The 14,259-nt window shown below is 47.4% G+C and overlaps 2 protein-coding genes across 6 annotated transcripts; both read left to right on the top strand.

Annotated features, from left to right (window-relative positions):
• Positions 1-79: 79 nt before the first annotated feature.
• Positions 80-6,129, top strand: gkap1 (G kinase anchoring protein 1). Of its 5 annotated transcripts, none has more exons than XM_064297085.1 (12): positions 80-399; positions 2,353-2,588; positions 2,787-2,921; positions 3,160-3,237; positions 3,450-3,582; positions 4,119-4,147; positions 4,305-4,457; positions 4,979-5,065; positions 5,199-5,262; positions 5,345-5,415; positions 5,609-5,689; positions 5,873-6,129. In XM_064297085.1, the coding sequence occupies exons 2-12, from the start codon at positions 2,364-2,366 to the stop codon at positions 5,912-5,914; spliced, it is 1,098 nt and encodes a 365-aa protein (XP_064153155.1). In that variant the 5' UTR covers positions 80-399; positions 2,353-2,363; the 3' UTR covers positions 5,915-6,129. The 5 variants fall into 5 exon arrangements, with proteins under 5 accessions (XP_064153155.1, XP_064153152.1, XP_064153153.1 ...); XM_064297082.1 differs by lacking the exon at positions 80-399 and adding an exon at positions 1,089-1,232; XM_064297083.1 differs by lacking the exon at positions 80-399 and adding an exon at positions 1,107-1,232 and having other exon boundaries at positions 2,356-2,588.
• A 145-nt stretch (positions 6,130-6,274) lies between these two features.
• On the top strand, positions 6,275-14,125 carry LOC135264509 (ubiquilin-1-like). The gene is made up of 12 exons (XM_064353228.1): positions 6,275-7,551; positions 9,867-10,018; positions 10,203-10,315; positions 10,607-10,851; positions 10,971-11,129; positions 11,490-11,688; positions 11,889-12,028; positions 12,145-12,228; positions 12,552-12,667; positions 12,827-13,009; positions 13,178-13,182; positions 13,248-14,125. The coding sequence occupies exons 1-12, from the start codon at positions 7,432-7,434 to the stop codon at positions 13,313-13,315; spliced, it is 1,584 nt and encodes a 527-aa protein (XP_064209298.1). The 5' UTR covers positions 6,275-7,431; the 3' UTR covers positions 13,316-14,125.
• Positions 14,126-14,259: the final 134 nt, after the last annotated feature.

Raw genomic sequence — 14,259 nt, 5'->3', positions numbered from 1 at the left:
CGCTAAGGCAAGGCTGTAAGTAACGGCTCGGAGGAATGGCTGGAGAGAAAGAGGAGGATGAGGCAAACCGACGAGAACAACCACCGAGAGGGACTGAAAAAGTCAAAAGGAGAGCGCTGAACTCATCTGAAGATTCGGCTAGAAATAAACAACGGTGTTTGACGGTTGCGACTGGAAAGAGGTCAAAGCGAACGACGTGAATGCTGAGTTTGATGCAGAGAACATGAGAGTTATGAGTGTATTCAAAGAAGTTGTCCTGAAAAGATTATATTAAAAAAGGCAGATTTTTTTTTTTGTTAGTATTAGACGTTGGCAGTGAAAAAGCGAGGCCGCACGTTGCCGAGGAGACAGATTTAATCTCAGCGTTAGCATCTGACTAATGCTTCATTGAGAACACAGGTAAAAAAAGCTTTCTGATTTTGTCATCTTGTTTTGAGTTAGAAATTGTAATAAATATAATACCATGCTTGGCTTAAAATGAGCTAATTAGGTAAATGACATATATAACCTTGTTAATGCTGAAGATGCATTTTACCTACCTTGCTGTCAATGTGTGATTATTGTACTCAAATAAATTTGTACTCATTACCCTTAACAAGTAATTGAATTGAAAGAAAGGCAACTTCTAGTGAGACCATTTACTTAAAATTAAAAAGGATTCTGTCATCATGCTCCATAATAAGTTTAAGCAGAGTTGAGCAGAGAAACTACTTAACTAAAGCACCGATCTCTATTCTAACGTGAACCCAGGTGATCAGTATCTACTCCCCTTCAAATAGAGCTAGCGAAACGTCTCAAATCAAGCGTAACATAATTATAGTGTGTATAATAGTATATAATCTATAATGTAATGATAGTTGGTTATGGTGGGGCGGAGGGGGGTGTCTGAAGCACTGCTTGGAGAGATCATCGCTATTAAATCCCATTGAGAAACGAGATTACAGCTCATTAATTCTTAGAAAAAACAGCAGAGCTAATTGCAGTCACAACGTGAAGTAGAGGTAATTATTAAAGGTGCCAAACGTATTATCAAACTTTTAAGGAAACTTTAAATTGTCTATATGAGTACTGTGAACTGAAAATAATCACTGTAACTTTAAAGTGAAACGACTAAATAAATCAGAGCCTGAACGTTCCGAGTTGCTTTCGTGCTTTTTGCCTCTCTCGGTATCCATAGTTTTACTGCGACTTTGTTGTTAGTGAAGTGAGGTTCGCCGAAGACGCTAAATCAGGTTCATTTTGGTTTATAATATTGCTGTACATCCAAATAAACCTGTGTAGGTTTGTATGGTTTATATTAGAGCAGACTCTTGTAGTTGTCTACTTCAAATTACCCCATAATTTATTTAAACTGGCCATTCAGAAATACTTATTTTATCTAGCTAGCCAGCTAACCCGAATCTCCAGCGTTAGCTAACGTGCTCACGAAGAACGACGTTAAATTTGAAATTAAATCAAAAGTATGTGCTGGCGTATCTCTTCGCTGAAATTAGTTAGGAGTTCTCTATTTTATATTTCGCATAAAATGTCTGTTGTTAAAGATAACTGAAAACCATAATTGGCATTAGTTGGCAAGTTGGCCAGATATCTCCCTAGTCGGCTTGGTAGCTACGGTTAGCTTTATTTTAAGACTGGGTCAGTAAAACGCTGGGGGGCAAGCGTGCAGCAGCTTGTATGTCGCCTGAGTTCATGTCAGATGGATATTGCCTAGTAAATGTTGTATTGATTTAAATGTACGCCCCGGCAATACGTCTGATGTGTTGAAAGCGTGCAATAACTTCTGAAATCTATTTGTTATCTTAAATGATCGGCTAGCTAGCTAACGACACGGGGAGGTCTAGTTGCAGCTGTAACGTTTTTGCGTAGAGAGCTAATGCTAGCCACGTGAGCTAATTGCAAACAATCACAAGTCTGAAAAATATATTGTAACATCACGCTGCAGCATATTTTTTGCATCGGAGGGTTGTCTTTGAGCTGCAACTTGTAGTTTTTGTAATTTCACGTACATAACTTTTCCAGAACTAGAAACGACAATGCTAAATGTGCGTTTTTTTCATATGTCTACACAAGATTAATTTGAATTTCTGTGATGTCGGTGTGTACATTTCTAGTTTACCTATTATTTACTCTACAAGTAGTTTCTGAATGCCTGCTTCTTAACTGAACGTTTGTATCAGCGGAAAATAGAGTTCCGTGATCAAATGAAACGATAAAGACCATAGTAAAACATGAGCTGTCAAAGTCATTAGAATCTGTGGTCATTTTACTGAACCCCATGACCTGTTGCTGGTGGTGTGGTCAGGCTCTTTGTCGTGAAACATGTTTTTGTGCTTTATGTGGGTGTGACGACAGCAGATAAAGAAATGACGTCGGCAGTGATTTCCGTGACGACTACAGCCTCGCGCTTCGCGCTGCTGCAGGTGGATTCGGACTCGGACTCCGACTCGGAACCGGGAAAGACCAAGAGCAGCCGGCAGTCGGGGGCGAGGGCGGGCAAATCGGCGGCCGGTAAAACAAACGCCAACAACGACAAGCGGAAGGAGAAGAGAAAGAGGAAGAAGGAACAGCAACAGAGTGAGGCAAATGAGGTAGACCCCCCCCCCATAAACCACTGCACTCCCACATTTTATGCTTATTTTAAGGTGGTGTTGTGTCTGTAGTTGGATGTTGCTGTGTATGTGCTTAATTTGTGCGCGGTATGTTGCTGGTTTGTGGACAGTATGTAGCGGTTCGTTGACGTAGCTGGCTGGTGCATGGTGATGACAGGTGATGTTCTGTCCATACAGTTGAGGAGCCTGGCCTTTAAGAAGCTCCCCCAGAAGGCCTGCCCCCCCCAGACGACAGGGGGACCCCCACCTGGTGCTGGTGAGACGGAACTCCCCCAGGAGGGCTGGCAGCAATGGAAACAGAGAGACGAACAGGTTAGGCATGGCCCACAGGCTTCAGCTGTGTGAGCTCCTGTGTGTCCTTAAAGACCTGTGTGATTCACAGTTGTGTGTGTGTAATTTACAGTGAGTAAGAGTGGGTGGGTGTGCTGTGCAATGTATAAGTGTGTGTGTACGTGCAGTGGGTAAGTGTGTGTGTGTGTGTTTGTGATGTGCTGTGGGTAAGTGTGTGTGTGTGTACGTGCAGTGGCTAAGTGTGTGTTATCGTTCCCAGTTAACCAGCGAGCTGTATGAGGCAGATCTGGAGAAGGCCTTGATACTGAGCCAACTGGACTATGAGGAGCACAAGCAGGTACCGGCAGCACTGCAGGCCGACATCTGGCCTCTGTCTGTGTGGTCTGCAGCAGTTTTGGTGTCTTGCTGCCATAGCGACACTTGTCAAAAGGGTTGTACGATGAGGTGTAAATCAGGCTTTAAAATGTAAACACCTGTCAGGTTGTGTTTTGGGTTGTGATGTGTGACATGGATGGCTTTAAATGAGGAGGTGGGTTCTTTTCCTGACAGGATTATGAAAGTGCGGATGCCACTTCCTCTGCAGCCAAAGGCGGCAGGAAGGACAAGCGGAAGAACCAGCAGGGCAAGGAGAGGCAGCGAGTCACAGTGTCTCTGAAAGACTTCCATACGGAGGGCCACATCGGTGAGCAGCGCCACGGCAACCGCATAGCACCAGTACAGCACCGGCAAGCACAGCTCACGGACGCCATCCAGGCAACCGCAGCAGCACGGCAACGCACAGACCACGAACCAACAGCACACGGAACCGCACAGCAACGCAGCACCACGGCAACCGCACAGCGCCACGGCAACCACACAGCGCCACTGCAACCATACAGCACCAGTACAATGCCATGGAAACCCCCTCAGCACCACGGCAACCACACAGCACCAGTACAGCACCACGGCAACCACACATCACAGAGACAGTGCCACAGCAACCATACAGCTTCATTACAGCTCTGAGGCAATCATACAGCGCCTGTACATCGCCAGGGCAACCGTATAGAGCCAATTAATGGTCACCACAGCAATACAGGGGTAATGCAGTGCTATGGCAACAGTACATCACCATGCATCACCGTGGCTACTATAAAGGACACGTCTATGTCAGGAAATCAAAATTGGAACATGAGCCCAGTGTCAATTAACCCAAATATTGTATCTCTCTCCTTTCAGACCAGCTGAACAAGAAACAGGAGAAAGAGGTGAGGAGCAGCTGCCATTTTCCCCCTGGCTGTGCTGTGCTCCTGTATTCTGTGTGTAATGGAGTCTGCGCTGTTTCACTGAAGCCGCTCGCTCGAGTCAGCCTGCTGCCGCGTTTCAGGCTGTGCAACTTCTGCTGACTCATGCTTCGCTCTACAGGAGCCCAAAACTGTCAGTCCAGCTCTCCATTGCGACCGGTTCTTTAACAAGCTGGAGGATGATGTCAGCAAGATCGTCCTGCGGGAGAAACGGCGAGAACAGTTCAGCAACAGCAGCGGCCTGGAGGTGACCACATCGACAGAGCATGAACCGGTGAGTTTAACAACGTATGCAGAGCACGATCTGGTGAGTTTAACAATGTATGCAGAACATGAACCGGTGAGTTTAACAACATATGCAGAGCACGATCCGGTGAGTTTAACAATGTATGCAGAACATGAACCGGTGAGTTTAACAACATATGCAGACGTGACCAGTTGTTAACCAATGTAAGGATACCGTGAGTTTAACAACGATCAGACATGAACGTGAGTTAAACATAGGATGAACCGGTGAGTTTAACAATGTATGCAGAGCATGAACCGGTGACTTTAACAACGTATGCAGAGCACGATCCGGTGCGTTTAACAACGCATACGGAGAGCAGTTTAGTGAGTTTGACTGCGAACATCTGAGTTTAACCACAAATCATTGAGTGTGTCCATAACTCACTTGACCGATCTGCAGTCCCGATGTGGACCTTGGTTCTGGGTGACAGCGCAGCGTCTTGCTGGGGAAAGTGGGCGTGGCTGCTGGGCCTGATGGCTCCTCCCCTCTCCTCTCCTCTCCTGCAGGACGTGAGGGCGGAGCAGCTGAAGTACGAGCTGGAGAAGAAGGACCTGGAGATCGAGAGGCTGAAGAACGTGATCGCTCAGTGGGAGGTTAGTGCCATGGCAACTGTAATGGTTACTGCGCTGGTGAGGGGGGGGGGGGTGTTTAGCACAGTGATGCTATGCTGCTGTTTGTGGGTGGAATTAGCAGATGTGAGCTCCTATCTCTTGTTTTGTTCCCCAGAGTAAATACAAGGAAGTAAAAGCGAGAAACGCACTGCTGCTGAAGATTCTGCAGCAAGGAGAAAGTGAGTACCAGCAGCACATTAACACTCACTCTACATGTGTGTACTACTGCTGCACATTAACACTGCTTTTACATGTGCTCAGTGAAAGATAAGGCTGAGATTCTGCTGCAAGTGGAGGAGCTTCTGAACATAAAAGAAGAACTTTCCTCACAGGTACGCGTGTGTGCGTGTTTCTGTGCAACCCTGCGTGAAATATTTAGACCTCCTTCAGCTTGATTTATATTTAGAACTGGGCAGACCTGTGTTACTGTGATGTGCTGTAATATTGAATTGGTCGTGTTATGGTTGATTACTATTTTCTTTGATAAAATGTTTTTTATCTGAAACTGAAAATCTTTTTGTCCAGGTGACTCTGTTGCACGCATCCCTTGAACAAGAGAAGTCGAAAGTGAAGGGCCTGCAGTCAGACCAGCCCAAACACCACCAGGTAAAGATTCACCCGTCCTGTTCCCCTGGGCCTCGGGTGACCTGGCCTGCAGCAGCACTGCACATCTCCTCATGCGTGTTCCTCCGTTCTAACACACCTGCTGCATGCTGTGTAGGAGGAGGGAGCGCAGTAACGAACGCTGGCATTCAGGAAGATGCTGTTTTCTGTTTTGCTCTTTTGCAGGGGAATAAGAAGGGCAAAAAAGCACTGGAGGCAGATCTATGAGACTGGAGCAGGATGGATCCCCCCCCAGCCTCCCCCCCACCTCCTGCACACTCACGCCCAGTAAACGCTGTCCTACTGCGGATACTGATTGGTGCTCTGAAGGCTGATCTAATTAGAGGGGAGGGGTTTATGGGTAAGGGGCGTGTCCTGCTGGGGGCAGTGTCGAGCTCACTGTTTCTGACTCGCATACCTTATCAATAAAGCTTTCCACTTCATCTCTCTCTTTCTGTAATGCCAAATGCAGGTAATGTCATTAGATTTTTTTTTCCCACTGTAAAGTAAAGGGGACACTTTTCCTCTGCGTGCGTGCGTGCGTGCGTGCGTGTGTGTGCGCGTGCGTGCGCGTGTGTTCATGTGTGTGTGTGCACATTTAGAGTGAGGGCACAGCCACAGTCAGTCATGTTTCAGGAGATTCTAATTGCACTAACCTGAAACCTAATTGCTAACAACTGCAAAGTGGTTGTGGAGTCAGTACATTTATATTTTAGGTCTCAGTTGTATATTCTCGGGCTCCTCCTGATATGGTTTATCAGGATATCCCAGATTGGTCTGGTGTGCTGTGGGCATGATGTGTGTGGTGTGGCTGTGATGCAGAGTTTTTTTTTTTTACCCCAGATACTGCACATGGAACATTGATCATCCATAGGGAGAGACCTTTTACACTCTTAAGCCGATCAGGGGTGAGAAAATAATCACATGGATCTGCCAGTCTGTTTGAATCCTAACTGTACTTCCATAAATGCAGGAAAAGCATAAAGATACTGCTACTCTTCTGTGTTTTTACTGAAAAAACAGTAAAATGATTTAATGAATTTCTGAAACATCTGTAAACCTTAAAAGTCTGTGCTCCAACATAAATGACATTGAATACAAGTTTTATAATGTAATAAAACTTTATCATTTATACTGTAGACTTATGATATTTTCCTTTGGTCTGAAACAACAGATTGTGAAAAGAAAAATCAAAGTTGGTTTCAACATAATCTGATTATTTTTGTACACAGAAATGATCAGGCAATGGGGTAGTTTCCGGCTACGAATTGCCATTTAAAACCATCATGTATGCCCCAGATTCTGATTGTAATTTCTGTAAGCCCTAATAAAAGTGAAAGCGATGTTAGATTCGCTTTTAATGTCTACAGACGTAGATCGGAAGATCCCTCTGGCTTCCAAAGGGTGTCAGAAGTAAATGGAATTTACGCATGCGCAATGTGTTACAACGGAGGTGTGCGCTTGCCATCTAGGAACTTCTGTATGACAAATTTTAACTGTTGTACATAAACAGTGCTGTTTCTGCAAAATGCAACTACTTCTTGTACGAGTCAACGTGTCTGGATGAGATGTTGCTATAACTGCACAACTGCCGTTTGCCCATGGTGCCTTGCGAAATATTATGATACGGAAGCACGAATGAACGGCAACTTTCGCAGACGCTTCATTGCAACGTTTTTCATTTGAAAGTTTTTGTTCCGCGCCCTTGGACTGACAGAGAAGGCTTGTAAATTCGGAGACCGGACATGGCGGACAGCGGTGAGACGCCGGAATGCGCTGTCGAACCCAAAATCATTAAGGTGACAGTGAAGACTCCGAAGGAGAAAGAGGAGTTTGCAGTGGCAGAAAACAGCACCGTCAAACAGGTCAGTCATCACGAGCTGTCATTGCTCATTCAGTAACACTATCTGATTGTGTCAATATGACTAGCATGTCCAGATTATCAAAACGTATTTGCTCTGTTGCAGTCAAATATGACCACAGTTGACACACGCTTCTCCGCCCCTGCGACCGGACAGACTGTAGCCAGCCTGTCATCTTGAAAACGCTGCTTAATTACATACCATATCGCTGGATAGAAAACCTAAGCTATCTAACGAACAGTGTTGTGCACAGTTTATGCTGCAAGCTACAGTAGCTACTGATCCCAAGTCCTGTCTTTGTTGTAATAGTCCTGTCAACTCGAAGAACGCGTTTACCGCATCGTGCCGCCTGTAATAACTGGCCATTAAAAGATAGCCTGAGTTGCCTAACAGAAGTTAAAAACAACGCCTTTATGGAATTATGTAAGACATTTATGTAACCGCATGCTCTAATTATGTCTGTGGAGGGGGACAGCAACTAATAAGTTGGTTGTGAATTTGTTGATTAGTCAAGTGCGGGCGATAGGCTACATCATTATTGGGTGACATAGGTTTCTGGAGTAAGTACTGCACCATTACAAATATTTCATATTTGTTGGCTACCAGACTATTGCGTGATGCCGAGCAGTCTAGTGCTCGTTAAAGAGTTGTCTGTGTATGTATGTGTGCTACCAGAGCAGATCGGGTGGGTAGCGGGGCCGTGGGCGACGCAGTCTCAGGTCGGAGAGGAGGCGCTGTCAGTGGTGCTGGATAAAGGTGTGTCTGACTGAGTAACGCAGCCATGCAGCAGCGGGCGCTGTCTTCGTAAGGTCGAGCATCCCACTCTCCTTTCAGGCGGACGCAGACGTGTTCTGAAAAAGCCAAACTTTTTATCAGGGTTTGTCGAAGGTTACCCATATTGGAATGACCTCGTCAGCCGCACACCTCTCTTCACCCTTTCTAATTATATCTGTCCCCATAGACCAGGCACTGCAGGACCTGTGTGTGTGCTCGGCACATTTTTCTGTGGTCTAATTATTTTGTTGTGCACTGTTCAGTACGGTACTTGTTCAATGTGTAGCATTTTTTAGTTGTGAATATCTTAGACATTATGTCACTCATTGATATGTTATATTCGCTTATAATGCATGTGTGCACCTATGGAATGTAAGCAAATGGATGCAGTGTTAATTAATGTGTGCGGGTGTTTATCAGTTTATCAATGGGTGTCTGAAGCTCTCGCATCTGGATGCCGATTAAAGTGCTGTTTTCAGCTTTATGTTCGCACAAGGCAGAGATGGATGCTTGTTATATTTGTCAGCAAAGCGTAATTGGGTTGAGATCTCTAATGTGTGTTTCTCTCAACAAGTGTGAATCAAGTGTTTAAAAACACTCAAGGGGGTATACTGCGAAGCAAGGTTCACATGCTCAGGATTTCTTCGTGTTAGCTGACTTAACCACAATCGTTCTTAACCGGTATCATATCAACTTGCTAAGTGAACACAAGATTTATTAAATAGACACATCAAGAAGCTTGCTTATGTACTGTATCCCATCCATTGAGGATCTATATCATTTGTATAGCGCATTCTCAGGGAAAGCCAGTGGATTTTGTCAGTCTGTAATCTTGCCCTGCAAAAAGACCCCCTCACTATCTACACCTAGCTCTACGGGATCCACCAGGACTGGGAACACCTGTTCCCAGAGGACGAAAGGAGTTGATTTGTCAGTGGGCAGTGCTTTTATGTCTGAAGTTTTTATGGCGACATACCCCGATTAAAAGCGAGTCAGTGTTGTGATGTGGAAAACCCAGGGTTAAACCCTGTCATCTCCCTAACCCCATAATCTGGTTTCTTAGTATACCCCCCAGGGTCAGTTTCAGATGATCTGCCTCACGGGTTACTGTAGTGAGGAGAACCTACCACCAGGTGGCGATACCAGCCCCAGGGTCAGTTTCAGATGATCTGCCTCACAGGTTACTGTAGTGAGGAGAACCTACCACCAGGTGGCGATACCAGCCCGCGTACTGTAAATTCTGGAACGACTCAAACTGTTTCCTGTTGGGAGTGCTGTTTACAACTAGCCTCTGGTCTCTGGAGTGAGACTGTGAGCTCAGTGTATTCAGTGATCGTTTGATTTCCCCTGCAGACGCGAGTGTTGTCTGTCATTAACCTCTGCTGTGCTGCAGGGATGGAGGGCAATGTTGTTGTTTTTTTTTTAATTATGGGTGGATAAGATTCACTCATTAAACCTTTTCCCAAGAGAATACTGACTCAAAATGTCCCTTCATAAGTTATTTAATTGATCTAAGGACCTGAGTTTCTCTGTCCCTCACTCAGTTCAAAGAGCGAATCTCCACGCGATTTCAAGCACGAGCGCAGCAGCTGGTTCTCATCTTCGCCGGGAAGATCCTGAAAGACTCGGATCTGCTGACTCAACACGGCATCCAGGATGGAGTGACTCTCCACTTAGTCATCAAGGCGCAGAGCAGGTACACACCCCCGAGGGAACAGTCACAAACACACACACACACACACACACACACACGCACTGTAATGCGCAAGTAAACATGTACATACTCACGCACACGCGTTTCGATTACGCTAAGCCAGGCAGGAGGGAATTTGCACAGGGCTTTTGTTTGGCTGACGGGCCTGGTGCTCTTCTCTCTGAAGGTCCCTGGACCCCGCAGCTCCCCCCTCCAGCAGCAGCGTGGCCGTGTCCCCGGACCCTGGGAGCACAGCCCCCCCAGCCCCCACCTCCTCCTCCAGCACCCCAGCCAGCTTTGGTAAGGCTCCCGTGTGGGGTACTGCTGGGTTCTGTTAGTGATGTTCTGCTGATGGGGGCTGAGTTCTGTTGAGTTTTCTCAGTGAGGTTCTGTTGATTGGGTGTGGTTCTGCTGGGTTCTCTCAGTGAGGTTCTGCCGGTGGATAGTTCTTCACCAGAAGACTGGTTGATTGGGTGGTGGCTGTGTTTGATTGCTTGGTTGACTGATTAATCGATTGAATGGTTGACTTATTGTTTGGTTGATTGTTTGGTTGACTAATCGGTGGACTTGTTGGTTGGCTGCTTGTTGCAGGTGGGCTGGCCGGGTTGGGTCCGGGCTCGGGTAGCTTTTGGGAGCTGCAGGTGCAGATGCAGAGGCAGCTCGTGTCGAACCCAGAAATGATGGGACAGATCATGGGGAACCCGTTTGTGCAGAACCTGCTGACGGACCCGGACCTGATGAGGCAGCTGATCCTGGCGAACCCCCAAATGCAGCGGCTCATCCAGCGCAACCCCGAGATCAGCGGCATGCTGAGCAACCCTGACGTCATGAGACAGGCGAGCGCTGGCCCCCTGCAGGCCACGGTGCATTACTGCGGTTCTCCCTGCAGCCCAATTTTTGTTCCCATCATTGTGACATAGTTCTCGTTGTGATCTTTCTCTCCCCCCCCCCCCAGACGCTGGAGCTGGCACGGAACCCTGCCATGATGCAGGAGGTGATGCGTACTCAGGACCGGGCGCTTGGCAACCTGGAGACCATCCCTGGGGGGTACAGCACCCTCCGCAGGATGTGCACGGATGTGCAGGAGCCCATGATGAGCGCCGCCCAGGAACAGGTTAGGTACATGATATACACTACACACACATAACATACAGTACACTATCTCACAAAACCACACATACACTACACACATCAACACTAATGACTACACATACAACACATCACCTATGCCTACACTCACATCACACACACAGTACACTACGTACACACATCATACACACAATACACTACACACGTACATAAAGCATACACATTATATACTACGCACACTTTGGCTTACAAAGAATACCAGGACAGCAACTAATGAATAAACACACAATAGCTATTTGACTTTTTTAGCTGACAGTTTTGTGTATGCACATACTGTATAGCACACATAGTTTCTGTCTGGGTTTGACTGTGTTATGTTCTGCAGTTTGGGGGGGGCCCTTTGGCTCCGCTGGGGAGTAGCAGTGACACCACGGCTCCACCCTCTCGCTCTGAGAACGGAGACCCTCTGCCCGACCCCCCCGCCCCGCCCACATCCTCAACCTCAACAACACGCCCGGCTACACCCGCGCCTTCTGCGCCCACCTCCAGCCCCGCCCCACCTAATGTGGGATCTGTCCTGGGAGGTACAGTGACAGTCATCATCCGAGTGTATGTGTGTATAATGTGTCTGTGTGTGTTTGTGTGTATAGTGTATAGTAGGTATGCATGTGTGTGTGTGTAGTGTATAGTGTGTGAGTATGTAATGTGCGGTGTGTGTGTGTGTAATGTGTGTGTGTGTGTGTGTAATGTGTGTGTATGTAATGTACGGTGTCTGTGTTCGCAGGTATGCTGAGCACTCCGGGGATGCAGGCTCTGCTGCAGCAGATGGCTGAGAACCCGCAGCTGATGCAGAGCATGCTGTCGGCCCCCTACATACAGAGCCTGATGCACAGCCTGAGCCAGAACCCTGAGCTGGCAGCACAGGTACACACACTATGCAACACACACACACACACTATACCACACACACTATACAGCACATACATATAGACAGGCAGATACACTCCCTGCAGTGTTGGTGACGGGTTGCTGCTTTGCAGATGATGCTGAATAATCCACTGTTTGCGGGGAACCCACAGTTGCAGCAGCAGATGAGACTACAACTCCCAGTGTTCCTGCAGCAGGTTAGTGACACAACAGCTCCCAGTGTTCCTACAACAGGTTACTGAAACTACAGCTCCCAGTATTCTTGCCTCACTTTAGAGAACTACATTTCCCAATGTTCATACTGCAGGTTAGTTAAACTACAATCCCCAGTATTCCTGTTACAGCTTTGTGTAACAAAACCTCCCAGCATTCCTGCTGCAGGTTATTTTACCTGCTGCCCCCAGTCTTCCTGCAACAGGATAGACATGACCAAACAATTGGTATAGCATAAGTACAGCATAGGATTGAAGTGTTTTACGATTGGTGCTGATGGGATTGAAATGTGTTGTGATTGGTGCAGATGCAGAACCCAGAAATACTCTCTGCCATGTTGAATCCGCGCGCCATGCAGGCGCTGATGCAGATCCAGCAGGGTCTCCAAACCCTCGCCAGCGAGGCGCCCGGCTTCATACCCGGGTGTGGTTTCTCCTCTGTCTGTATGGTTTCTCCTCTGTCTGTACGGTTTCTCCTCTGTCTGTAAGGTTTCTCCTCTGTCTGTATGGTTTCTCCTCTGTTCATTATATGTTGTTTAGATGTTAGCCGCCAGTTGAGCTCAGTTGTCTGGTTCCTCCTCAGGATTGGATTAGGAGGACTGGGCGGAGTCAGCAGCTCTGCCCTCATCCCTGGCCCCGCCCCCACAGAGCCTGAAACTGGCTCAGAGGTGGACCAGCAGCGGTTTGTGCAGGACATGCTCCAGGCCCTCGCTGCCACAAACCCACAGGTGAGTCACAGCCCTTTTTATATGCAAACAACAGGTAAGCCACACCCTTTCTAAATGTGTGTGTTCCAGGTGCAGGTGTGTATGTTCCAGGCACAGGTGTGTGTGTGTGTGTGTGTGTGTGTGTATGTTCCAGGTACACGTGTATATGTTCCAGGTGCAGGTGTATGTGTGTGTTCCAGGTGCGAGTGTGTATGTTCCACGTGCAGGTGTGGTATGTCCAGTGCAGACTTGGAGGACGCTTCCGAAGTTCGCGAGGGCACCTGTCGCAGGCCTGAGCGCTGATCGCCACCGGCGGTGACATCACTGCCGCCATCGAGCGCCTGCTGGGCCCCCAGCCCTCCTAGCCCCGCCCCTCCCCTCATGTCTTAAAAACACACTTGGTTCATCTCTGTCAGGCTACATCAGTCCTTGGATAAAAGCATTTTAGTGCACCCAGCACCATCCATCACCCCTCCCAGCCCAGCCCTTACAGGGCTGGATTGGCTAAAAGCAGCAGAACACACAGGATTGCTACAAACACACACACACACACGTACTATTCACACACAAACACACACACAACACACACACTCACGCGTGTTATATTCACACACATACCCACACACACACACACACACACAGGTGTGTGTCCCTGTCTCTCCCTGCTCATTAACCCCGCCCGCTGGAGCGACAGTCATACCTGCTTTAAATTCAGCCAATCGCCAGATGACGGCTGCAGTGACACGCTTGTTTAAACCACGATTTCTCCGGCATTAACCGAGCCTTAAACTCAGACAGCCGTGTATTTATTCAACTGTTAATGCTGGTTAACACTGACCTTTGGGAATGAGGAGGGAAAAGCGATAAGCTGCAGGCAGGCCTGTGAAGTTCACTGCCCGTGAAGGACGGACTGCGCCGATTGGATGGTGTAAAAGCACAAGCGTGTCTATTGGACGAGGGTACGGAACTTCAGCTGTGCTGGCCGGACAAGCCCTCGGGGGATAACAGGGAGTCTCCCCCTGCTGGTCGGGAGTTTAGAAATGTGTCAAATGTGAAAATCCTCTTTGCTTTTAAACTGCCTGTATAAACAACACTAGCAATTGTAGTAATTATGCACATCTTGAGTTTTAAGGTGCTTTCACCTGTGCACAGGCAAATAAAGTGGAGTGGAAAGATATCTGGATCTGAATCAGTCGTCTTTTTACTGACTACTAAAGGAAGCTGGCGATACACTAGTGTGTGTGTATGTATGTGTATATACCTGTGTATTTGTGTGTGTGTATATATATGTGTTTGTGTGTGGGGCGTG

The sequence above is a fragment of the Anguilla rostrata genome, chromosome 10 (genome assembly GCF_018555375.3).
Source record: "Anguilla rostrata isolate EN2019 chromosome 10, ASM1855537v3, whole genome shotgun sequence".
In the NCBI taxonomy this organism is placed as follows: Eukaryota; Metazoa; Chordata; class Actinopteri; order Anguilliformes; family Anguillidae; genus Anguilla; species Anguilla rostrata.
Note: the sequence above shows the minus strand (reverse complement) of the source record. Positions and strands in the feature narration are given on the sequence as shown.

What these genes read in the sequence shown, in the direction of transcription:
- LOC135264509 (XM_064353228.1), top strand. Translation starts at nt 7,432, where the DNA reads ATGGCGGACAGCGGTGAGACGCCGGAATGCGCTGTCGAACCCAAAATC. An exon ending in TGTGGGATCTGTCCTGGGAG is followed by an intron (nt 11,689 to 11,888) that starts GTACAGTGACAG and finishes CTGTGTTCGCAG; the next exon opens with GTATGCTGAGCACTCCGGGG. An exon ending in ACCCTGAGCTGGCAGCACAG is followed by an intron (nt 12,029 to 12,144) that starts GTACACACACTA and finishes GCTGCTTTGCAG; the next exon opens with ATGATGCTGAATAATCCACT.
- gkap1 (XM_064297085.1), top strand. Translation starts at nt 2,364, where the DNA reads ATGACGTCGGCAGTGATTTCCGTGACGACTACAGCCTCGCGCTTCGCG. An exon ending in AACAGAGTGAGGCAAATGAG is followed by an intron (nt 2,589 to 2,786) that starts GTAGACCCCCCC and finishes CTGTCCATACAG; the next exon opens with TTGAGGAGCCTGGCCTTTAA. An exon ending in ACCAGCCCAAACACCACCAG is followed by an intron (nt 5,690 to 5,872) that starts GTAAAGATTCAC and finishes GCTCTTTTGCAG; the next exon opens with GGGAATAAGAAGGGCAAAAA.